Source organism: Macadamia integrifolia, chromosome 14, assembly GCF_013358625.1.
Source record: "Macadamia integrifolia cultivar HAES 741 chromosome 14, SCU_Mint_v3, whole genome shotgun sequence".
NCBI lineage: Eukaryota > Viridiplantae > Streptophyta > Magnoliopsida > Proteales > Proteaceae > Macadamia > Macadamia integrifolia.
The window spans coordinates 30,169,885-30,195,956 of record NC_056570.1 but is presented as its reverse complement, the minus strand read 5'-3'; the positions used below and the strand labels follow the sequence as shown (position 1 = coordinate 30,195,956).

The 26,072-nt window shown below is 39.3% G+C and overlaps 1 protein-coding gene across 1 annotated transcript in view; it reads right to left on the bottom strand.

The window, feature by feature from the left end:
- Positions 1-4,183: 4,183 nt before the first annotated feature.
- LOC122061878 (ABC transporter A family member 1-like) overlaps positions 4,184-26,072 on the bottom strand; it is a 28,699-nt gene continuing 6,810 nt past the window's right edge. The window contains exons 9-12 of the mRNA XM_042625404.1: positions 25,686-25,989; positions 20,174-20,307; positions 4,742-4,800; positions 4,184-4,619 (exon numbers count right to left, since the gene is read on the bottom strand). Coding sequence (XP_042481338.1) covers positions 4,538-4,619; positions 4,742-4,800; positions 20,174-20,307; positions 25,686-25,989 — 579 coding nt within the window. The 3' untranslated portion in view covers positions 4,184-4,537. The remainder of the gene's footprint in view (positions 4,620-4,741; positions 4,801-20,173; positions 20,308-25,685; positions 25,990-26,072) is intronic.

The following is a 26,072-nucleotide window of genomic DNA, read 5'->3' as shown; positions in this document are numbered from 1 at the left end:
GACCGAAGGTCCCAACCTCGATTGGGGGCTTTGGCTAAGGTCGAGCCGACCTGACCGAAGGTCACAACCTCGGTCGGGAGCTCAGACAAAGGCCGAGAGGACTTGATTGAAGGTCCTTACCTCAGTCGGAGGCACCGACCAAATCCTACATGTTCAGGATCCCTCAAGTCCACGGCCCTTGGACGTGGAAAACCTCTCGGATAAGCCGATGGAGCAGAACCAATCCTCATACTAGAGTAGAGGCGATTAATCCTTGGGCCGCCGAGGGGTTCGGCCTTCTTGCACCTACCTACGGGATAAAGATCCCTTATCAGAAAGAAAATGCGAAAAAGAAAAAGGCAAAGGTATCTGAAGAAACGGAAATATTCATTCATTAAAAAGGCCTGAAGGCCGAGATTACATGAAAAGGCCCGAAGGCTCACATCACAAAAAAAAAAAAGAGAGCCTGAAGGCTGAGGTAAGGTGCAGGGTGGCTTCAGGGGGCGTCTATCGGGTTCGCGGCCTCGTCGTCAGCATGGTGGAGGGTCTCCCCATCAGAGCCATCGTGACTAGGAGTCAAAGGCACCTCACGTTGCAGCTGAACCTCACCTTCCTCGCTACAGCCTGACAGAAGGTCCCTATCTCGGTTGGGAGCTCAGGCCAAGGCCGAGCGGACCTGACCAAAGGTCTTTACCTCGGTTGGGAGCTCAGGCCAAGGCCGAGCGGACCTGACCAAAGGTCTTTACCTCGGTTGGGAGCTCAGGCCAAGGCTGAGCTGACCTGATTGAAGATCACAACATCGGTTGGGAGCTCATGCCAAGGCTGAGAGCACTTGACCGAAGGTCACAACCTCGGTTGGGAGCTTAGGCCAAGGCCGAGCGGACCTAACCGAAGGTCACAACCTCGGTTGGGAGCTCAGGCCAAGGCCGAGCGGACCCGACTAAAGGTCACAACCTCGGTTGGGAGCTCAGGCCAAGGCTGAGTGGACCTGATCGAAGGTCACAACCTCGGTTGGGAGCTCAGGCCAAGGCCGAGCGAACATTACTGAAGGTCACAACCTCGGTTGGGGGCTCAGGCCAAGGCCGAGCGGACCTGACTAAAGGTCTTAACCTCAGTTGGGAGCTCAGGCCAAGGCCGAGCGGACTTGACCGAAGGTCACAACCTCGGTTGGTGGCTCAGGCCAAGGCCGAGCGGACCCGATTGAAGGTCATAACCTCGGTTGGGAGCCCAAGCCAAGGCCGAGTGGACCTGACCGAAGGTCACAACCTCGGTTGGGAGCTCAGGCCAAGAACAAACGGACCTGACCGAAGGTCTTCACTTCGGTTGGGAGCTCACAAGGCCGAGCGGACCTGACCGAAGGTCACAACCTCGATTGGTGGCTCAGGCCAAGGCCGAGCGGACCTGACCGAAGGTCACAACCTCGATTGTGAGCTCAGGCCAAGGCCGAGCGTACTTGACTGAAGGTCTTTACCTCAGTTGGGAGCTCAGGCCAAGGCTGAGCTGACCTAATTGAAGGTCACAGCATAGGTTGGGAGCTCAGGCCAAGGCCGAGCGGACCTGACCAAAGGTCTTCACCTCGGTTGGGAGCTCAGGAAAACACCGAGTGGACCTGATCGAAGATCCTTACCTCGATCGGGGGCTCAGGCTGAGGTCGAGCTGACTTGACCGAAGGTCCCTACCTCAGTTGGGGGCTCAGGCCAAGGCCGAGTGGACCTGATCGAAGGTCACAACCTCAGTTGGGAGCTCAGGCCAAGGCCGAGCGGACCTAACCGAAGGTCCTCACCTCGGTTGGGAGCTCAGGCCAAGGCCGAGTGGACCCGACCGAAGGTCTTCACCTCTATTGAGAGCTCAGGCCAAGGCCGAGCGGACCTAACCGAAGGTCCTCACCTCGGTTGGGAGCTCAGGCCGAGGTTGAGCTGACTTGACCGAAGGTCACAACCTCGGTTGGGGGCTCAGGCCAAGGCCGAGCGGACCTGACTGAAGGTCACAACCTCGATTGGGAGCTCAGGCCAAGGCCGAGCAGATATGATCGAAGGTCCCAACCTCGATTGGGGGCTCAGGCCAAGGCCGAGAGGACCCGACCGAAGGTCTTCACCTCTGTTGGGAGCTCAGGCCAAGGCCGTGCAGACCTGACTGAAGGTCTTCACCTCTGTTGGGAGCTCAGGCCAAGGCCGAGCGGACCTGACAAAAGGTCCCTACCTCAATTAAGAGCTCAGGCAAAGGCTGAGCTGACCTGACCGAAGGTCCCTACCTCGGTTGGGGGCTTAGGCCAAGGCCGAGCGGACCTAACCGAAGGTCACAACCTCGGTTGGGAGCTCAGGCCAAGGCCTAGCGGACATGACCGAAGGTCCCTACCTCGGTTGGGGGCTCAAGCCAAGGCCGAGCGGACCTGATCGAAGGTCTTAACCTCGGTTGGAAGCTCCGGCCAAGGCCGAGCGGACCTGACCGAAGGTCTCGGTCGCAAGCAAAACTAATGCCGAAGCCGAAGGAAAAAGGCCGAAGGGACGCATAAATGAGAAAGAATGACGAAAAACTTGGTTACTCCCACGGGTTGAGCCTCTTGGTGAGAGTAAGGGGGCTACTGATATGGCGAAATTGATTGCCCAGTAGGGTAAGAACACGTGGTATCCAAGGAAAGGACATGTGTCGCTCACCTATTAGAGACTGCAAAGGAGTCTGACCGCGTCAATCGCGTGAAGAGAATATTCCCCACAAAGGGATAAGACGTCTCCGAGTAGGACTCGAAGAGGAAAGGAGGTGGACCTGAGGAGGACTCCTCCAAGGGAAAGAGAAACCCTAAACCCTAAGGACTATAAAAGAGGGCCTGAGCGGAGGAAAAAAGGTATGCAGAAAAACCCTCATCATTGCCCTTGTGAAAAGCTGTGCGGATGATTTCTAACTTGGGCGTCAGAGGACTAACCCCAGATAAACTTCTGGGCCTCTGCCTTCTGTATTTGTGCAGGATCAGCTCATACGGATTTTCGACAGCAACAGTTATTAAATCATTTTTATTTTACAATGAAAAGAAAATGAAGATTACATCTCAAATGTATAATTAACTAATATTACAAGAGTTTTAACAAAATTATACAATTATGATTACATAAGTTAAGTTTTTTATTTTTTATTTTTAAAATAAATAAGTGAAGGTTCTCTAAAAGGCAACATTGCTTACGTTAACACATAAATTAATAGAACGCATGTAGAAGCATCAACGAATATAAGATTCCTTTTTTCATGAGAAGTGCGGCGGTCACACGAGGGTATTTAATGCTTTTCATTGTTTTCAGTGAAAGTTGAATAGTTCTCATTCAACCCCGGTATGACCTGGCCTATGCGGTTGTGAGGTCAGTATGAGCCCGCGGGACTAGTCAGGCCAAAGACCTGGATACTTGTCATTAGCCAAAAAAAATAAAATAAAAAAATAAAGAGGTGGGGTCATTACGCCTCCCTCTATGTTAAACGCAGGTACCACACTATCTTACAATGACTATTGAATTGTAACATCAAAGTGATGTGTTAGAAAGCTTTAAAACCAATCATGATTTTATATTTACATCTACTACAACTAGAAAACTTCATAATCGTTCGGAAATACAGTGGAACTGGGACATGTACCAGTCACTCTTCTTAAGACCGTAAACATCCCTACGGTGAAATTCTGGTTAAATGGCATTGTGCTCCAATCAAGATGCTAACTACTTAGAGAAGAGATACATAGTACACACCGATGGAAGATTTCCTATTGCCACTCCATTTTACCGCGTCATCTGCTATGTCAAAGTACTAAATTGGTTTACATTTTTTAATTTCTCTACTACATCGCTTTCCATGCATTAATAGTATTTTCTATCCAAAAGATAAAAAATGAACAACTTTACAATACAGGAAATCCTAGAATTACCCCAATTCCACCCATGTGGCCATGTCATTCTCCAGGGTAGATTTTCAGGTTTACTCATTGAGAACAATACAACTAATATCTACCTCTCAAACTAGTTAAAAAGGGTGCACCCGATGCATGAAGCTGTTGCATTTGCATCTGTAGGGGGAGGTGAGAACTATGCAGCCTTACCCCCAGAATGTCGAAAGGTTGTTTCGACCACTTGACCACTAGGTTGCAAACATTCGTAGCTTACTGTTGGACCAAACACACCCCATACCTCTCAAACTGGTTGTGGTAGGAAAAAAATATCTCGCAGGATACAAAAATCCATTATAAATTTCAAATTTTATCAAGTATCAGCAAGCAAAACCAATAAAATCTATTCACCCCATATAATCTTCCTTTGAATTACAAAATTAGGCCACTAAATTTAGTGGAGCTGTTCTGGTGAGTCATTACCTCAAATTGAAAAAGATTTCAGTTATTTACTGAAAGTTGCTCCCTGCTATTTACAAATAACTTAAAATCAATGAACTGGGAGACTAGTTTTTCCTTTCTACATATCTTGATTCTTTTACTATAAGAGAGACTGATCCACCTGACAATAACTTGGGGACCAATTCCTCTCTGTTGAACATTAACAAAAGTAATACGATGACTAAATAAAAATAACTATGCGTTTGCAGCAAAATGGTTGAAAATAGTTTCTAGTGTTGATTGGCTTATGCTGTATTCTGCTATTCCCAATTGATTCCTGAAGGACATTCAAGTACAAATTAGTGTCAATAAGGAGAGAAATTATATTGAGAAACTAAGGAAAGAAAAAGGAAAGAGACAAGGGGCAAGAAAACTTGGGAAGCAACTTAAGCATTTCACCTGTTCCGCTCTAGGTGTCCAAAAACATCAGCAAGAGAAGAGTCTTCTCCATACAGCAACTGCAATCATATTGTGCAGATAAAACTCATGAACAAGCAAACAAGCACACAGGCATCAATCCACATTTCCACATCAAATCAACAATTGTTTAACTTCATGCAAAAATAGAACAGCAGGAACAAAAGAAATATTATAGAAATATACTTATAGTTAACTTCAGGTGCAAAAATATTCACTTGCAGATGTGAAATCATAAATGTGTACTGCAGCTACCCTGGAAGGTTTTCAAACATGAATCTGGGTACAGCTTATTACAGTGTCAGACATTTTGGGTTATGCAATGGATTTAAGAAGATCTGAGTATTCCTGTGATCCAAAGCCAAGGCTTGCATTTTGCAGAAAAAAATTCTGGCAGGTTGTGCAATAGTACGGTAAGTTGAAAATTTTGGTTTTGAGTATATTAGATGGAAACTCGGGAAACAGGGGTTGGGGTAAAATAGAGTCATGGGGACTAAAACAAATAAAAAAGTAGGATTTAATGGGGGTGATCTCAAAGGTTCTGCCATTGGAATCTCCAAGTGGGCACCAAAGAGGTTGATGCATTAGCACTTGCGTGATTGCACCAACACGACAAGATTTGGCGGCCCAAACCGTGACGTAATCGGCACAAGCCAAGTTTTTGGACCAACAAGGGTTGGTATGCAGATTATTTTTGTAATCTTCATTTTATTTGAGTTTTAAATTTAAATTAGGAAAAAGAGATTACGTAGGAGATATTTGTTACTTCACAGGTTAAAATAAGTTTCCTAAGTAGATAGTTTCTGTTTTATGGTTTTCTTTTGTATGATTGGCAGCAAGTTATATATGTGTAGAAAACCAAGGATTTGTAACCAGTAACTTGAGAGATGAGGAAGAAGAAGAGAGACGCGAGGGAGAGGAGCAGCCGATATGTCTTGGCAGTCTCCTTTCATCATATATTTATAATAAGTAGATCCAAGTACAATCATAGGTGAGTAGGAAAGACAATCTTAGTCTAACTCTAATTTAGGAAATTAGAGATCTAGTATAATTAGGAAATTAAACAACCTAATATAACTTGGAAAGTAAGTGTCCCCCTATCGTGGACACATATTCCAATACTCCCCCTCAAGCTGGAGTATACATGTATCAAAAGAAGCTCCAGATTGGACCAATGAGAATAGAAAATCAAATGCAAATGCAACACCAATGTTCTAGACTTTAATGAACAATAGGAACTTCAATCAACCACCATAAAACCAATAGCAATATCGACTTAGGCAAACCAATCATCAGCAGCATCAGTTGATAAAAAATGTCGTGTTGAACCATCAGCGACGAACAAAATAGACGGTAGATAATCACCAACATGTGCACAAGGATTAAAGTATCGGTATCGGTCGTCGTATCGGTCGGCCAAAATTAAGATACGTATCAGAGGGTATCGTATCGTATCGGAGATACGCTAAGATACGCTAAAGATACGCACATAAATGGATAGGAAACACTTTTTTATACACTTTTGCATACAAAAATAGTTAAAAAAAATTATATATAACATGTATTATGCATAAACAGTAAATTGAGAGTATCGCACTAAGAATCCAAGGTTTGTAGTTGTCCCATAAATGTAAAATCCTTGTTCCCAACCTTGATTTCCACTTTAGTTAGAGAGAAAAATGGTTGGCAGCAACTTTGGAACAAAAACACCTCAAAAAATTGTGTTTTTCTAAAATATTACCCATTTTGGCCATTTTATGACCGTATCGGTACGTATCGGTATGTATCGGTGTGTACCGGTCGATACATACCGATACGTACCGAAATGTACATTTCACTTCAATTTTGAATTTTTTATAGAGTATCGGTGCGTATCGGTGTGTATCGTAAGATACGTATCGATACAAAAGGGTTTTAAAAATTTCATGTATCGTATCGGTCAGTATCGTATCGGTAAGGATCGATACGGATACGTATCGGCCGATACGGTACGATACGGACCGATACTTTAAACCATGCATGTGCAGTACTTGATCTTCAAGAGGAGGAGACTTAATCTTCAATGTCTGAGGAGGACTCAATCTCCAAAAGGAAGAGTATAAAAATCGTAGAAAGGGTAGATATCATCAACCGCAATCCAAAATATCATAGCAGTAGACAGGTTACAATGACAGATTCTCTCCTTTAATTGTGGAACTTGATTTCCAATAGGGGAAGACACAATCTTCATTATAAGGAATAACTCGATCTTCAAAGAAGGAATCAATTCAATCGCACGAGGTGGACAACCAATCTTCAAAAGACACCATATCATGTTTTAAAAGAGGTAAAGATGAAGGGCAACAACTTAGATCCTTAAGAAATCACCTCATCTTAAGATATCACTTCATTAATGTTGCCCTTCAAAAGCTAAAATCGTTACTGAAGACACGAGCTAATAAATAATCTTTACTGACAAAAATCTCCTATTGATGAATTGTGCAGAGCAGATAGAAATCTCCAATCTCCCCCTCACGTGTAGCATTACACGTGAACAAATAATTCCAACAAACCCTAACCAGCATCCCGAATAAACCCTTAACCAAGAGCATAAAATAATGTCTAATCTCCCCCTCATGACAACAAGGCTGAACAATCAATCTCCAATTACCATGGCTTGCCAATACTAGTGCCAAAAAACGTTGTCTATCCCAAAGATGTGATTTTGGGCCTACCAAAACAATAATGGCACATGTATATGCCTAATGGCAATTTTGTAATTATTTTATGCAACCACCAATGCGGGAACTGGGTCAAAATACCCAATTGGGTTTGGTATAGACCCATCCAGTTCATAATAGGCAATAACAAGGAGTAATGACAGAACTGTAATTAGCTAAAATATTTCATGGGGCTAATCTGGTAGTTAAAGAGGCAACAGGACAGCAAGGGAATTAGTAATAATTAACAAGGGTTAAACTTGGAAGAGGAAACAAAATAAATACAAGAGGGTATAGTGACAAAGTGGGGGCAATATGGGAAAAACAAAATAAAAAAGGAGATTTGTTGCCTTGAAAACTAGGTAACATGGGGAAGGAAAGATTAATGATGACACATGGGGTTGTTGACGGAAAGAAAGTAAAGAAAGGGAATGAGGGGTAAAATGTGAAAACACAAGATAAAGAAAGTGATTCATATACGTAACCAGCAGCACAAAAGGCACATCGTAACTGTCCAGGAAGTTACAGTCACGCAAGCAGTAAGAGAGAAAGGGAAGAAGTGCTTCCTCACGAAACCAGGCGAGAAACCAGTCCATCTCGATATGGATTCCTCACGAAACCAGTCCATCTCGATTGCAGAAACCAGTACTTCCTTGCGAAACCAGCAATGGTCTTCAAACCTGGACAGTTGATGGTTCAAACTCATAAAACCAGAAGCAAATAGAATGCGTGTGTATGCTGCAATCGATACACTAGCAGACAGAGCAACCAGCTGAAGAACCTTCAAATCCATAAGATCAAACCACTCAGTTTAGGGTTTTCAGCAGTAGAAGAAAACCCATCTCAAGCAGTAGCAGATGAGGAAATCAGACACCCTTCGATGTAGCAAACCAGTAGAGTTTGTTTTTCCAAAAAAATTCTATGTAGCAAAACACTTCAATGTCGCTAAAGTAGAACCAGAATTGATATCAACAATAGCAGAATTCCAACAATAGCAGGAAATCGAAGATCAGAAAAGACAATAGCAGCAACAGCAGGGGGAACTCTTCAACGAGAACAGCAGTAGAAGTAGTAGCAGGTATGATCTAACCAAACCCTAGTTCTTCTTAAGAACTAGAAGAACTAGCGTTTCACCAGTAGCAAGAGACCTTAGAACGACTCTCAAAACAGCTACTGGTTACTGCTCTGATACCATGTAGAAAACCAAGGATCTGTAACCAGTAACTTGAGAGATGAGGAAGAAGAAGAGAGACGCAAGGGAGAGGAGCAGCCGATATGGTTTCCCTCTATCATATATATATAATAAGTAGATCCAAGTACAATGATAGGTGGAATGGGAAAGACAACCTTAGTCTAACTCTAATCTAGGAAACTAGAGATCTAGTATAACTAGAATATTAAACAACTTGGAAAGTAACTAAGATAACCATGTCACAATGGGGACACTTCCCCCTATCGTGGACACATATTCCAACAATATGTAACCTCCTACTATGGAATGATAGAGTTGAAATGTAGAATGGAGAGTTAATGTATACTGTTTCTGTCACTCTCTTCCTCCAGGTTTGATCGAGAATCCATCTCAGTTATGGTCTCCCTTGGTGAACCCTTTCTTTCTGTTTCTTGCTTCTCCTCTCTTCATTCTCTTCTTTCTTTCTTGTTCCCTCTCTTTTATTCCTGCTATTCCCTGTTTCTATACGAACCCTGTTACTGTCGAACCAATTGAGCCACAAGAGATTTGATTGAACTCCCTGACAACCAGCCCATTGGGTCAGAGGTTTGCAGTGAACAAAGCCCTTCCATAGGCGACCTAAACTGGAGTATCTTGTTCCCTGAAACCTATCATATTGAGACTTTTATTTTGAACTCAGAGCCGATCTCATTTTCTACAAACAAATTGCAGGGCCAAATATATCTTTACTCCTTTGACCTTTGAATTATGTTATTGATCACTTAGCTGACAGTTACGATCCTCCTGAAATCTCAGGCCAGACCGAGGTCTATTGAGAGAATTCTTCAAACCAAAGCAAGTTTGGTATCTGCCTTAGCATTCTGGGTTCTCTTCTCACCATAAGGTTGAAGGAGACGGGTGAAGTGATTTTAAACACCACCATAACTGTGGTCTTCCCATATTACCCATCCCTTCATCCTGTTAGAAGATATTAAGGGGGAGAGAATCGAGATTAGCACCTAGCGCTAATCACGGTTCTCTCTCTTGGCTTTGGCTGTCTTTTTATTAAAGTTGCTGGTGTATTTCCTTTTATGCCCTTAGGAAGGTTATGCTTTATTATATATTGAATGAAGTGGGAGTCTCAACACAAGGACTCCCAAGGTTACAACCATCTCTTTTCTCTCTTTTTGTTATTTACATGGTATCAAAGCTAGATCCTTAGGGACTGATACAATCATTACAGGTTCCCTTCCTCACAAATTCTACTTTCAATCAAAAGTGATTGAACCATCACAAATTCTTTTTTGAGGCTTCTCTTGATTTCTTTCTGAAAGGGACGCAACACCCTATGCTGTTTTTTCGTTACTTCTAGAGACTAGTTCATGACCAGCCTTAAGAACTAGGTCTCAACTGTGGTGGTTGCTGGTTTATGGAGTGAAGATTGAAGTCAGAAGTTCAAGCTTTTCTGGAGAAATTGATTTTGTCATGGTTTTGAGAGATAGATTGATCTTTGTTAAGGGATGCTTTTTGGGACTGATCAGTGTGTTGTCCTCCTTGTCAGGGTTTTTGGATCGATTTTGTCTGGATTAGGGCTCTTGAGATCAATTTTTTACAAGGTTTTGTGGAGTGATTTTTTGTTCTTGCTCGTGATTGCTTGCCGATATCTTTGCATCAATGGCTGAAGCAAAGAGTGTAGTGACCGAGTGGCTGCCACTTTTCAGCAATGGAAAAAATTTGTGTAGTTGGTTTTGATTGGTTGTTATCAAGAGGATCATCTAATGAAGACTAAGTCTGCTGCAAATACTACAAGGGATACTATCAATGCACAAATTCTGGAACAACTTCTGAATTCTATGGAAAATTGAATGGTCGATATTGTCACCCATTTTGATACTATGAATTAGTTATCTGAATGTATCTAGAACTGAATTCTGTACTTCCTATTAGTAATGATGTGCAGAAGATGTATAACCAGAGGGAGCAACTTGTAGTTATGAGATTTTTGGGTGGTCTTGGACCAGAGTAGGACTCTGTTTGTTCTCAAATCCTTGAAGGCGACAAGGTGGCATCTCTTGTAGATACTTTCTCCTGTGGCTTACGAGAATCTTGAGAGTTCTCATGATTTTACACACCCACGAACAGCTCAGCTCTAGTGTCTCAGCACACTGATCGTGGTGGTACACGTGGGACTGACAATGGGAATGGTAAAGGAAAACAACTAGTAATTCCACATCCTCAGGCAGTTCAGGAAAAATAAGGACGTGCCATTATCGTGAAAAACCAGGACATATCCAACAATCTGTTGGAAACTTCATGGAAAGCCTTCTCAAAAGTAGTTTGTTAATTCAGCAGAAAATACTAAGACCACCGTTCCAACTGGACCCTCTGAGGAAATGATGGTTACGATAAAAGACAAGTTTGCACAATATAATCATTTTCAGATTCTCAGCCTTCTCAGCCTTCCACTACTACTTTTTTCCAAATAGGTAATGCCACTTCATGTCTATCTTCTTCTCATCCCTGGATCATTGATTTAGGTGCTTCAGATCACATGTCTAGTGTTTCAAGTATATTTTGCTCTTTCCGGAAATCTTCCTCCAATGTCACTTTAGCCAATAGTTCTCTGCTACAAGTTAAAGGCACTGGGATAGTTCTTCTTTGTCATTACCGTTAAATCTTCATTTGCCACAATTTCCTTTTAACTTTCTATCTTGATTCTTGTGTTTTTCAGAACTTCACAACGAAGAACTTGACTGGTTGAGGTCGTGAATCAAGGGGTTGTATACTTACTAGTGTCTTCTTGAAGATGATACGCCTACTGTTGCTTGCTCTCTCCACATAAAGTTCATTGCCGTCTGGGTCATCCATCTTTGCAGAGTCTACAACGGCATGATCCTCATTTTAGTTTCATTTAGTTTATAATATGACTCTTGTTAATTTGGGAAGCTTCATCATGTGAGCTATCTCCCTCAAGTCAACAAACGGTATGCGCACCCTTTTGCTTTAATTCATTCTGATGTATGGGGTTGCTGTCCTATTATCAAGGTTCGAAATCTCCTTTCATTTCGGAGTTTTGGTGGTTTCAAAACCACCGAAATCTCAGATAGATCTCAGCGAGTTGGCTGATTTTTTTTTTACTCGGGTTGACTGTTTCAGTGGTCAAACGGCTATATTATTACCTGAAACTTGGTGGGGAGCTTGTTTTAAGGTTAATAAGCATGCTTAGAACTTAAATTTGCAAAAATATTAGAACATGACAGTGTTTTAGAGTTGCAACCTTGTTTGGCAGCAACCATCGAACTGTTCTGAAAATTTTATGAAATATCGTTAAAACAAGATATAATATGATAGTAAAACAAGTAAATAATGCATCTAAGCCATGATCAAAACATACCTCAACATTAATTAAATAATATTTAGAGTACTAGAGTAATATATTGTGCAACTCCCTAACTCCTGAGTCCCAACTAAAGTCATCCACTAAGCGTCTTACTCTTAAATCTCAAAGTCCCACATGGCAATATCCCAAATCCTAAACATATTAGTGCATAAATATTTTTTCCTATTTCTAATTTTTTTTTAATTATTAATCTATTTATCATATTTTTTAAAAATTAAAATAAATATATACCGGCTAGAAAAAAATTTCGCTCTAATAGAGTCGTAGATTAGCCAATGATGAGTAATATATATAATTGAATTCCATCAAAGCTATATTAATAATAAAAAAATACATTTTATATTGATGGGGAATGAATTTAAAAAAAAAAATATATATATATATATATATTTATGAACCAAAAAAAGAATTTCGACTTCATGAGGTCATAGATCGGCCTTTAGTGTTTAACATATAAAAAATCTAGCCCTATCCAACATGTATTTATGTTACTATTTAAATATATATATATATATATGGGGAAAGGGGTTTACCTTTCCAAAGCTTGAAACATGCAGATCTTCAACTTGGAACGATCTTCAAGGCAATAGATGTGATGATGTGGAAAATTAGTGGAAAATGGAATGATTTTTGTGTTCAAATGCGAGGAGCCAAAATTTCACCGAGACAGTTGAGTCAAGTCTAAATTTCGACTCCCCCTCATGAGATGGAGTATTTATAAGCCTTGGTGGGTATAATTTCGGTATCTCACTGAAATGGTACCAAAATTTTGACCGAGATGATTACCTTTCTATAATTTGTAGTACATCTCAACTCAGTAAAAAAAAAAAAAATTTCCGAGATCTCCTCGAGATCTTGGCGAGATTTTGAACCATGCCTGTTACATCTTAGTTGTGTTTTAAGTATCTATTATTTTTGTTGATGATTATTCCAGAATTGCTGAATTTATTTAATGAAGCATTATCTGAGTTGTTTTTCATCTTTCGAGCCTTTGTTGCTGAAATTTAGAATCAATTTGGTTCATTTATTGAAGTTTTACATAGTGATAATGCCAAAGAATATTTTTCTGACCCTTTTTCTAAGTATATGGCCATAGTTGTCACAGCGCCAAGGCGACACAAAGCGTTGGAGGCTTAATGCAAGAGTAGTTACAAGAAACTACCCCAGCAATTTATAACCCCAAACAATACAAATAGGACCAGGAAACAAAGAAATAAGACCATTAAATAAACCCCCAAGGATACAATACCCATATAGGAGCAAAACCAGCCCAAAACACAACCCGATAGGAGAGAGAAAGACCTGCTATAGAGCTGGAGAGAGAGAGGTGCGGCCAGGTCTGTAGTCCGATTGAGCTGCACTCTTGGGCGTAGATAGTCCCTAGGGAGGGTACAAAAATCCCCAAAGTTGAGAGGATTTTGACGACTGGTTGTGAAGTTACAAGCTTTCTTGATTTTCTGACCTAGGAGAAATAATCGCAGGCTTCAGGAGAGAGAATCAAATCTGGTTTGTAACTTGGACAGATCTGAACTTCTGAATACTCACAACAGTCGTATGCTTCAACAGCAGTAACTTTAGGATAAAATATAAGGCTTTAAACAAGAAGAAACAAAGGAAAAGTGGGGGTCGAGCGGCTATCTCGGCCCGGGCTTCTCACCCACAGCTATCTCGGCTGTTCTAAGCAATTAACTGCAATTATTCTTTATTCAAATATCAAATTATGAGTACATAGGCTCCTCTATTTATAGAGGACAGAATAGCAATCAAATTACTACTAGGAGCTAGTTTCCCAATAGGACTAGACACTCCTACTTCAACTAGGAGCTAGTTTCCCAATAGGACTAGACACTCCTACAACTAGGAATTCAAAATTGGACTAGGAATAATAAACCTATGTGGAAAACAAATAGACTCCTAAGACAATTTGGACTCGACATACCACTTACTCAACTCGATGGGCCCAATGGCCCCTAATTAATTAAAAACAACTACTAATTATTCCCCTAGCCGATGGGCCCAATTGGCCCATATTTGTACTTAGCCACTCAGGTGGACCAAGTAAGGGTTCGGTTGGCTTCTTGGCTGGACCCTAGCCACTCAGGTGGACTAAGGCTGGACCCTTCTTCCTCTCATATTTCCTTCCATAATGTGGATCTACATCAAGGCTGTTTAAGCGCTTAAACGAGAAGGCACTCGCCTTAAGGCGAACAAGGCGACCAAGTGTTATTTTTTATTTTTCCTATTTTTTAAACTTATTTAGTAAGCTACATATACCTTATATTATAGAAAAATCAACACTAAGCCACATTGTCATTAAAAACCAAAATCTAGCCACATAAAATCATAAAAAATAACACTAAGTCACATCAAATCATAAAAAAATCAACATTTAGAGAAATGCCCTTATTCTATAAGAAGTTTGACCGGTCAAATGATTTTATTTTTAGATGAGACTTTATGATATAATATAAAATCAACTTTCCAACAAGTCTAAGATTATTTAAATCTAAATTGTAATGACAAAGTTATGCTCCAATCGAACTTATTTTAAAGTGCACGAATGCTATTAAAATCGTCTAAATGAAAATAATTTTATGGATATCAAAACAAAAGATTATTTTACTAGACTCTTAGTTTTTATCAATGTTTTAACTTGATAGGATTTATAAAATTTTCATAATTGAGAAAAACCCCAACATCTAAAACTTAAAAATCGCCTCTATAACCAAAATCCAATTTTTGTTCTTGGACTGGGGAGTTGACTTTTTATTTTTTTAGAATTCGATTTTTAAACTATTTTTATTGGATTCAAATAGGGGGTATTAGCTTATTTATGAATACATCTTAAGTAAATGAAATAAAAAATATAAAAAACATTTACTTACAAGTCGTCACCTTGGCGACGCCTTAACAACTATGTACATGACTGAACGTGGTATGATTCACCAGTCTTCCTATTTAGATACCCCTAAAAAATGATGTTTCTAACAAGAAGAATAGACATTTGATGGAAGTTGCTCAGTCCCCTTATGTTTGAAATGAAGGTTGCTAAGTATTTTTGGTCTGTGCCATTTTGATTGCATGCTATCTTATTAATCACATGCCTTCTTCAGTTTTACGTGATGGTATTCCTCATTCTTTGTTATTCCTTCTAACCCACTGTTTATTCTTCCTCCACGTGTCTTTGGATGCATTTGTTTTATTCGTGATCATCGTCCAGGGTTATCAAAGTTGAATCCTAAGCTCTTAAATGTATCTTTCTTGGTTACTCACGTACCCAAAAAGGATATAAATGTTATTCTCTTGAATTGCAGAAATATTTTGTTAATGCTGATGTATCTTCCTTTGAGTCCTCCTCTCCGGGTGAGTTGTTTATTATGTCTAAATTGGACAATGATCTTCCCATTTATATTGTTCATCAATCAGTTTCACAGGCTCCAACTGTAGTAGCACCACCACCTCCTCCACCAGTTCTTCTAGTTTATACTCATCGTCGTCGGGAAGATCTAGCATCCCTTCTCTCTACAATGCCTGCCTCATCAATCATCATCTTTGTCTGCAGATCCTGAACCAGCTATTCCTAGTTCTGACCTTGAACTTCCCATTTCTCAGCCTAAGGGTGTTCGGGTTTGCACCTAACACCCCATTTCTAATTTTGTGTCATTCTGGTTTATTACCTTTTCATTTTTGTTTTTCTACTATTTCGTATCATCCTATTCCTAAATTTGTTGCAAAAGCATTGTCTAGTCTTGGCTAGAGGATAGCTATGGAGGAAGAATTGTTGGCCTTAAAAGGAAAATCAGGGTTGGGGATCTTTTCCCCTTCCCTCTAGGTAAGTCTGTTATTGGTTGTCGTTGGGATTATGGTTAAGGTCAACCCTGATGGTTCTCTTGCTCGGTTGAAGGCAAGATTGGTTGCAAAGAGGTATGCCCAAGCATATGGAATTGACTATGTAGATAGTTTCTCTCCTGTTGCTAAACTTGCATCAAGTGGCATTTTAAAATCTCTTGTAACTTCTCATTGTTGGCCATTATATCAGCTTGACATTAAGAACTGTGTTCCTTCATAGTGGGGGTGTCAATCGGTCGGGCCAGGCCAGTCTCGGTCGGGCTTAATTGGGCTTGACCACTTGGAAGCCTTGCACTGTGAATGCCCGTTTAACTAAACGGACCTAGCTTTGGGGGGCATTGTACGATTTATAATCGGGCTGGTCAGTATCGGGCCTCCTTAAACGGGTCTTAACTGAGCTATGAACCTATTTAAGTCTAAATGGGCTCTAAACAGGATTTAAACGTGCGTATCCTAAAATTCTTTTCTTAAGTGGGTTGAATGCCTAGAAATATGTGAGGAAAATCTTTAATAAAAATGAGAAATGATATGAGATTATGGTTGTTCTTACAAAGAAAAAGAAGACTTGATTAAATCAAATCTTATTACAAAGCAAAGGGTAAGAAAGCTTAATTTATTTCTTACTAGTAGTAGCAACATAGGAATTTTATGTAGTATTAAAGGGGGGGCGGGCTACAACGAGTCGGTTCAAGTCAGGCATGTAAACGTGTTGGTTCAATCGGGCGCCCGACGGGCTAGCTACTTGCACCGTGAACTTATGTTTATTAATTGGGCTAGTCCAGGTCGGGCCGTAAACATGTTGGGCTCAATCGGGCCTACCAGTGCAGGCTCATAATTGACACCCCTACTTCATAGTGATTTACATGAGGAAGTTTATATGGAGTAACCTCCAAGGTTCGTTGCTTAGGGGGAATTTGGGATAGTGTGCAAGCTCAAGAAGTCCTTGTCTCCTTGGGCATAGTTTGAAAGGTCTACTGATGTGGTTCTTGAGTTCGGGTATGGTTTGGTAGGTTTACAGATGTGGTTCTTGAGTTTGTACTATCACGATGTGATAGTGTTTACTCGGTTTTCTTTAGGTGATCAGGAGTTAGAAGAATATTTCTTATTAGTATGTTGATGACATTATTATTACTGGAAATGATGTTGAGGGTATCCAAGGTTTGAAGGTGCACTTGTAGAAAAATTTTAAACTATGGATTTGGGAAGGTTAAAATACTTTCTGGGTATTGAAGTTGCTCAGTCAAAGAAAGGTATTTCCCTCTCCCAGAGGAAGTATGTTTTGGATTTGCTTCAGAGACTAGTATGTTGGTCTCCAAGCCTCTAGATACTCCCATGGATCCCAATGTAAAACTTACAACTGAAAATGGTGATCTTTTTTATGATCTTGAGAAGTATCGGAGGTTGGTTGGAAAGTTTAATTAACTGACTAATAAAACAAAGTAACCCAGGGCGCAAGGCTCTCGCTACTGTGATTCAACCTACTATTGCCTTTTCTGTAAATGTTGTTAGTTTCTGTCCTCTCGTACGTCTCATTAGGATGCCATTGTTCATATTCTGAGATATCTCAAGAAATCTCTAGGCCATAGTCTATTATACTCTGATCATGGACATGGACGTATTAAAGGCTTTTATGATTCTGATTGGGCTGAATCTCCTGTAGGCAACCAATTATTGGGTATTGTACTTTTGTTGGAGGAAACCTTGTGTTGGGAAAGTGTAAGAAACAAACTGTTGTGGCTAGGTCTAGCGTAGAGTCTAAGTATCGAGCCATGGCGCATGTCACCAATGAGTTGATGTGGGTGAAGCAATTGTTGACCGAGCTTGGGTTTGCAAATGTGTCTCCTATGCAATTGTGGTGTGATAACCAGGCTGCTATTCATATTGTATCAAATCCAGTTTTCCACAAGAGAACGAAGCATATTGAGGTCGATTGCCACTTTGTTGGGGAAAAGTTACAGTAAGGGGTTATCTCTACAAGTCATGTTCGCATAGGAGAACAAATTGCAGATGTTTTTACCAAGTCCCTTAGAAATGGAGTTGATTGTACTTGTAAGAATCTGGGCATGATTAACATCTATACTCTAGCTTGAGGAGTGTTAAAAGATATAGAGTGACTGGGAGGAAGAGGTGCTAATCACGATTCTCTCCCCCTTGGCTTTTTGGCTGTCTGTTTTTTTAAGTTGCTGGTGTATTTCCTGTTATGCTCTTAGTGGGGTTATGCGTGATCATATATTGAATGAAGTGAGATACCAAGGCTGTGACTCCCAAGGGTACAGCCATCTCTTTTCTCTATCTTCTATCTTTTCCTCTTCTTCTTGTTATTTACACATCCTTTAATCTCTTTAGTCCTTATTTTTATCTTTATTCCAAGTCAACCCTTATCCCATAAATCAAAATCCCTTTGCATCCTACCTACTTGCATTTCTAAGTAACCCTTTAAGATTCTATTTATATACCAAACTGCCACCACCCTTGTAAACTTTGGAATATTTACAGCTCTACCATTATTTTGGTTATTGTACAATTGGGTGGGCCCATAGCAACCCAGAATTAGGGTTTTCAAACAAGTGGTCACATCAGAGGTTTTTCTACGTTTACACAGGCTGTGAGCTATTGTTGAATGAAAAAGTGCTAGGGTTGGTCAAGGAAAAAAAATTGGCTGATGGAAGTGGATGGCTGGAAAGGTACAACAAATTGAAGAAGAAACTGGGATTCAATAAGGTTTTAAGATCTCTAACTGGAAAGAAAAGAGGTATAAATGTTTACACAGTGCACAGGATACTATTAAAGATAAAAATGCCAGTTTTGATTGATTGACGAATGGATGTCAATGCTTTGTAGTTGGGAGGGCACTGGATCTTTCAAATCAACTTTATACGATAAACCCCAACTTTATCAGTCTAATGGATGCTGGCCTAAAAGGATTATACTGTACCAAATACATGAGAAAACCAAGCTCATGTCTAAACCCAATATGTCAGTGAACCATGCACAACTATCACTAACCTCTAGTACAACTAATAAAAAAATTGAGATGGTTCAGCACTCAAAATTTCTTACAAAAGGTAACTAGGACACTAGTGATTCTGTGTTGAACCTGTAGCAGATCCGAACACCTTTATAAGGCAGAGCAGTGAAAGAAAGTAAGGAAATAGAAGAAAAGCGATCAATTAGCAAGTTCAAAGGAGAATTCTGCTCTTGTGCAATTGGAGATTCAGATGTTCCATCCCTGGTATGAGCGAGGAGTTGTGTTGTGCCTAAGTGTGACTGGAGATTCAACTGTTGAAAATGCTGTGATGAATAAGATTACTTGCTGCTGTAACTAAGTAACAGCGAATTGATTGTACATGGTATCAGAGCACTGATCCAGTAGATGTTATTGTTAATGGTACTATTCACAGTACTGTTCCTTGCTTCTTTCAGATTCTTCTGAATTGATTTCTGGTTTTCCTCTCGGCTGAACCTGAAATTGATTTCTCCTTTCCATTCCTTACTTTTGTGCAGCAAACTAATGGTTGCCCGCTGTGCTTATGAGGGGCATGTCCCTGTAATATGCACTGCAACCTTCCCTTCCAAGTCAAATGAGCAATTAAAGGGAATGATCTACCTAAGTGTGATTGGAGATTCAGATGTTGACGATGCTGTGATTAATCTCTATTGAGTATTTGCTGCTGTGACTGAGTAACAGTAAAGTCGATTGTAACAGAGATCCCACATGGTAATCTGCAATGAACAAATTAGCCATGCAATTGTGGCCATGATGTCTTCTTCCACACGCTTCTAAAGGCTATCCATGATTCCAATCAATGTAACTAGCTCTCTAAATCAATCAGCATAATTTTAAAGTACTTACAATTTACTGACCCAACAATAATGATGCATGGGCATCAAGGTCTTAAAGACCTATAACACCTGCTGGAGCATCTAAATATGCCACCTTTTAAGAGAGTGCGATAGTTGAATTCTGGTAATAACAGTCCGGTAGTAGTTCTTATATCCAAATTGGAAGAATTAAAAGACTGTAGAAGATCTTCATATGGTCATTTTCTATTTAACCAGGAGCACCGAGGCAATGTGGTATCAGAGAATATCAGGTTTTATGTCATAGGCCTTGAGCCTTCTATTTTACTCTATTTTTTCTATCTGTAGAATTCCTTAAAAGCTAGGTATTTTATGTAATTTCACACTGCTTATTTTAGAAAGTTTCACCGAACAGTAGGTCTGAGGGAGTCTATTGTTATTTATGGGAGTTCAAAATTAAGGAATCAGCCACATTCAAGTAAGCATCCATTTACCTGATATTTAACACTTAAACCATTGCACCCCTGACAAGTGGCTCCTGGAAATGATGTTAAGATAAATGAATCAATTTTAGAGAACTTTTCTTTGGCCAACCACCACTCTGAAAATATTGGTAATGGGATACCACCTACATAAGAAGCATAAAAGATTGTCAATAAGAAGTCCATAATGTACCAGGAAATAGATGACATAAGAACAATTATTGAAAAATCCATGAGCTTTCTGCAATTAAATAACTTACGATTCTGCATCACATATTCACATCATTTACTTCAAGAGTATATAAAAAAAAAAATGGCAACCATTTAACAGCAACAAATGGAAGAAGAACAGACATGGCCGGGTGAGCATTTACATCTCTCTTTGACAATGGAATGATGACTACTGAAGATTCAGAAGTGGGACCAGATCAGTTGTATCCTCAAATCCAGCAACTAAAAAGCTAACATTTTTTTTTTAATTCGCAGCACTAATAAAAAAAATATAGAATGAAACAAGGAAAGCAAAGATATAAAGAGAGAAGACCCCAGACAAGAAGGAAAAGAGAAAATACCATCCAGAAAACAATGAAGTTCTAGCCAATAGTATCCTCACCACCACCGCTAAAATGAAACAAGCAAGGGAAGCCCCCCCCCCTTGGCTAACAACTAAATCTGACTTCAGATAAACGTCTGCACAAATTTCTACATAGAACTGTCAATGGCTGAAAGAGGGCTTTCAAACCAGCACAGTTGTAAATTCAGCCAAATTAACTGTTCAATTTGCTCTTTCAAAAGTACTCTAACATGTCTTCGATATTATAACTCAACTTTACCAGTGCAGTCAATGGCCTCCCCATACGGCCATACCACATCAAATCGAATCCGCTTCAACTCATCTTCTATCCAGGCAACTCCTAAACCACCTTGAATTTCAGATTATAGGAACAGGCAGCATGCCTTTCCACAGAAGCTTCACTATGATATCAAATGTGATAGTTTATCTCAGATCACGTTTTCTCTTTCCTTTTCATGTTTTTGGGTTTTAAGAACATGACAATATTCATACTTCATAGAGTGTGTAATGTATCATCATAGAGTGTGTAATGTATCATCAATAAAGGCAAAAATTTCCAGCCATATGTATTCAAGTCTTAACCTCTGTAGTGAATGACAAAATTCTAGGGAAACACTGTTATCAGTGTATTTCTTGGACTACATCAGCAATAAAATCCCATTTTCTCCACAAAGGCCCCTGAAAAGAGAAAATGAAAAAGGAAATACCAGAGAGAGAGAGAGAGAGAGAGAGAGACATACATGCTAGTGTGCCTGAAAATAGCCACCCTAATGAGATATAAATCATCCAATCAAAGCTCCATCAACAGCCATTAAGAAACACGACTAGGGACAACTAACACTCTTAAAGAGTCCCAAGCCTCCATCACCTCAACATTACAAAACAGCAACAAGCAATGCTAAACCCAGCACCCTTGCCCACTCCTCCCAACAAAAGCATATTCTACTTGAAGCTTGTTATCCCAGAACATAAATGATGAAACAATGAAGCATGTCCACAGTTGTCAGCGGCTCAGTGCCAAGACGAACCAAGGCATTGGAAGACTGCCTAAGCGCTAAGGCAACATGGTGATGTAGATAAGTCACTTGGGCTTATTTTATTGCAAATAAGCCTTGGGTTGTGTTATATATATGTTGGGCCTTTGATCCCATGGGTTTTCTTTGAAATGGGCCACTTTAATGGGCCTAAAATATGGATAGAAGATAGAAAAACGGGATTTAATTCATTAGTTTAGTTAGTTGTTATTTAATTCAATAAAGGCCCATTAGGCCATTGGTCGGTTGTAAAGTCCTATATAGACTATTAGTTAGTTAGTTCTACTCCATGTTGGAGTCATAATGTCAAGTCCTAGTCCTATTTTGAATTCCTAGTTGTAGTATAAGTGTCTAGTCCTATTGGGAAACTAGCTCATAAGTAGTTTGATTGCTATTCTGCCCTCTATAAATAGAGGAGCCTATGTATTCATAATTGGAGATTTTTGAATGAATGAATTATTGAGTGATTACTCTTTAGCTAAAAAAAACTATTATTGAGAGGTGAGATGCCTAAACCTTTGTGGGGTGTGATACCCAAAACCTGAGGGGTGAGATACCCATTCCTTTATTCTCTTTCACCCTTCTCAACCCTCTATCGATTCTTCTTTTTCTATTTTTATTTTCCATTTATTGTTATTAGAAGTTCAGACTTGTTAAAGCATACAAAATCAGAATCAGCCAACCAAAAAGTTCTTGTTCATGAAGCCAATCGACCCTCATTGCTACCCAAGATTGAGATCTGATCTAAAGATCCTTTAGAGGACTGGTTCTATACTCTAAGACGATCAATCGATCCTCTCTTGAAAGTTATCTGAAGAAGACAAGTTGATGTTCCTGCAGAATTCTTCACATTCTCTCTTAGGTCTGAAAATCAAGAAAGTGCGTAACTCCATAACCAGCCATCAGAAGCCCTTCATATTTGGGGGTTTTTGTGCCCTCCCTAGGGACTATCTACATCCAAAAGTACAGCTCAATCAGACTCCCACAGACCTGGCCACACCTTTCTCTCTCCTATCGGGTTGGGTTTTGGGCCGATTTTGCTCCTATATGGGTATCATAGTTTTTAAGGCGGTAAGGCGACGGAGGCGTTTGAGGGTCTTTCAGAGCACCTTAGTAATAAGGCGGGCATAAAATGTCGCCTTATCGATTAAAGCGTTCTTGTGTAATTTTTTTATAAAACCAATCTATTTGGCTCAAATCCTAGTTGAATCCTATTACTCATATGCTAAATAAATATTAAATGTTCATATTCATACCAATGTAAGATATTCATCAAGAAAACAAATCAATATAGTGAATAAACTAAGTTCATCTTCATCAATCATCAATCATCAATCATTAATCATCATAACATATTAACATATAATATAAATACATAATTATGAAACAAAATTATAAATATAAAAAAAAAGACATAAAAAATACAAGTATTTATTATACTTACCTCTATGATGCCAAAATGAGTGCCTAAGTCCTAAGGTCATCCACTATATTTCTATTCCCGTCAAAGAAGAATGAAGCTCACCGCTGCCGGAGCAAAATGGTGGCCTAGATCAATGGTTCTTCCTTGTTCCTTGATTCCTTCTCAAAGCCCTTTCTTAAAACCCTTGACAAAATCCAAACCCTATTTGTGAATCGTGTTTTTGTTTTGTTTGTTTTGGTTATTTTTGATGGAGTAAAACTGATCCCATACATCTCAAGTGTTAACAAAACCATACACCTACCAATAAAAAATCTATATTTGGAATCTTCATCAAGTAATTTTAAAATGTGTTTAAAAAAAAAAAACCCATAAGGCGCCACTTCACATAAGGCGGAGCACTGCCTTACCATCTCTAGACCGCATCAGCGCCTTAAAAACTATGATGGGTATTGTATCCTTGGGGGTTTATTTGATGATATTATTTCTTTGCTTCTTGCTCCTATTTGTATTGTTTGGGGTTATAAACTGCAGAGTTAGTTACTTGTAATCTACTCCTACATTACATGGCCCCCGCCTTAAGGCAAACAATGCGACCAAGTGTGATTTTTTATTTTTCACTTTTTTCTAACCTTATGTAGCTACATATACCTTGTATCATAATCAACATTAAGCCACATCAAATCATCAAATCATCAAAGATCAACACTAAGTCACATTAAGTGATAAAAAATCAACAATTAGAGAAATGATCATGTTCTATAATAAGTTGTACTCGTCAAATGATTTTATTTTTATATGAGACTTTTTGTATTAGGTATAGCACAAACCATCTTTCCTACAAATTTAATATTACTTAAATATGAGTTGTAATGATAAAGATATGTTCCGATCAAACATATTTTAAAGTGCACGAATACTGTTAAAATCTCCTGCATGTAAATAATTTTAAAGACATCCAAAACAAAATATTATTCTACTGGACTTTTGGTTATTAGCAATGTTTTACCATGATAAGATTTATAAAATTTTCAAAATTGAGAAAAACCCCAACATTTGAATGTTGAAAATCACCCCTACAACCAAAAATCCAGTTTTTGATCTTGGACTGAGGGGTTGACTTTTTATCCTTTTTGAAACTACTTTTATTGGATTCAAATAGGGGGTATTTGCTTATTTATGAATAATATCTTAAGTGAATGAATTAACAAATATAAAAATGAAATAAAAAATATAAGAACATTTACTTAAATGATGTTTAAACAAGTCTAAAAGTATAAGGCGATATATAGTGCAATAAGGCAACAAGCGCCTAGGATGCAAGAAAACCGCCTGAATGCTTAGGCGACACCTTGAGAACTAAAGAGTATGCCTTTTACTAGTGAATAAGAACTTTCTTGAGATAATGCATGCACAAAGATGCAGAGAAAAGGGAGAAGAAAATCATTTACCCAAGATGCAAATGCCCTATAGTCCCTTCAAGACAAATACAGAATTCAACCTCTAAAAATAGTATAAAAAAAAAAAAAAATGTACCCAAAAAGCCTTAATGTCATATATCTACATAAAATTAATTCTGAATATAAATATATATGTATACAAATCATAGTTGTCAACGCATTGACTAGGCATCCAGGCGCAATCAAGGGTCCAAGTGACAACATACCTTATTGGATGCAGGAAAGGCAACAACCTTGGTCACCTGGACGTGGCCTTGGCCAGCCTAACACCTTATTGTATGGTCTTCTTTTTATGTTTATTTTTTATATCATATGAAATTGATTCTAATTCTAACCCTATTTTTTTTTTTTTATATGTTTTATGAATATGATTATATTATATCCTATGCTTTGTTTATTATATGTTCGTTTTCTCATGATAGGTCATACTAGCATAATTATATCATATGGCTTCTATATTGATTCCTGATTTTGCTTAAATGCTGATTCTTGATGTAGCATATAAGCATAACTATACCATCACTTGTCACTACAATACATAAATGCACACCTAGAGAACCTAGACAATGCCTAAGCAGTCGCCTTGTTACCTAAGCATCCCTCCATTGCCTTGGGTTGCCTCGTCTACGAAGATATAAATGTGGACAAAAAGTTCATTGCTTCACAATCAACTAAGGGAGTCTGTGGTCTGGACAAAATGAACCTCGTAAATGACATAATAACATTCCCCCCCATTACAAAATGTGCTGAGACTCGCAATTGTGTCCCATCCAACTTCCCAAAAAGTTGTGGTTGGTCGGGCAGATCAGCGACCCCTCACTCTATATATATATATATATATATACATGACTAATATGAACTACTCCTCTGTCATGGACAAGGAAATGGTATGGCTAAAGATAATCAAAGCTTCCCTACCAGCAACAAAGTTTGCAATGTGATAAACTTTAAGAAAATATTTTTCAGAATTGTGACTCTACAACAACTACGATAACACAAACTAAGAATTCATGTAAAGCGTAAGGAAAGGTAATACCATCACGAGACAGCTGCTCGGATAATTGTTCACCAAACACGCCATCATTGGTATGCATACAAGATATAAGTGCCCTAATTCTTTCTTCATTGCCAAGCCAGCGCCCAATCATCATAATCATTTCCTGAGTCAAGCTAATCTCTGCCGAAGACTCATCAGCTAAAGTTATGGAGTCGGTTCCTCCTATGCAAACTTCAAGATCACTGAGTATGCTTCTTGAATGACATCGGAATTCAAAAAGCCTTTCTTGAATGCTTCGGCACACTTTGTCCAACTCTGTAGAGCTGACTTCTGTGGGCTTAACCTAGAAGGAAGGAAAGAGGACATGTGGCATAAGAATGCATATAAATTTTGACACAATTAAGTTTTTTTTTTTTTTTTTTTTTT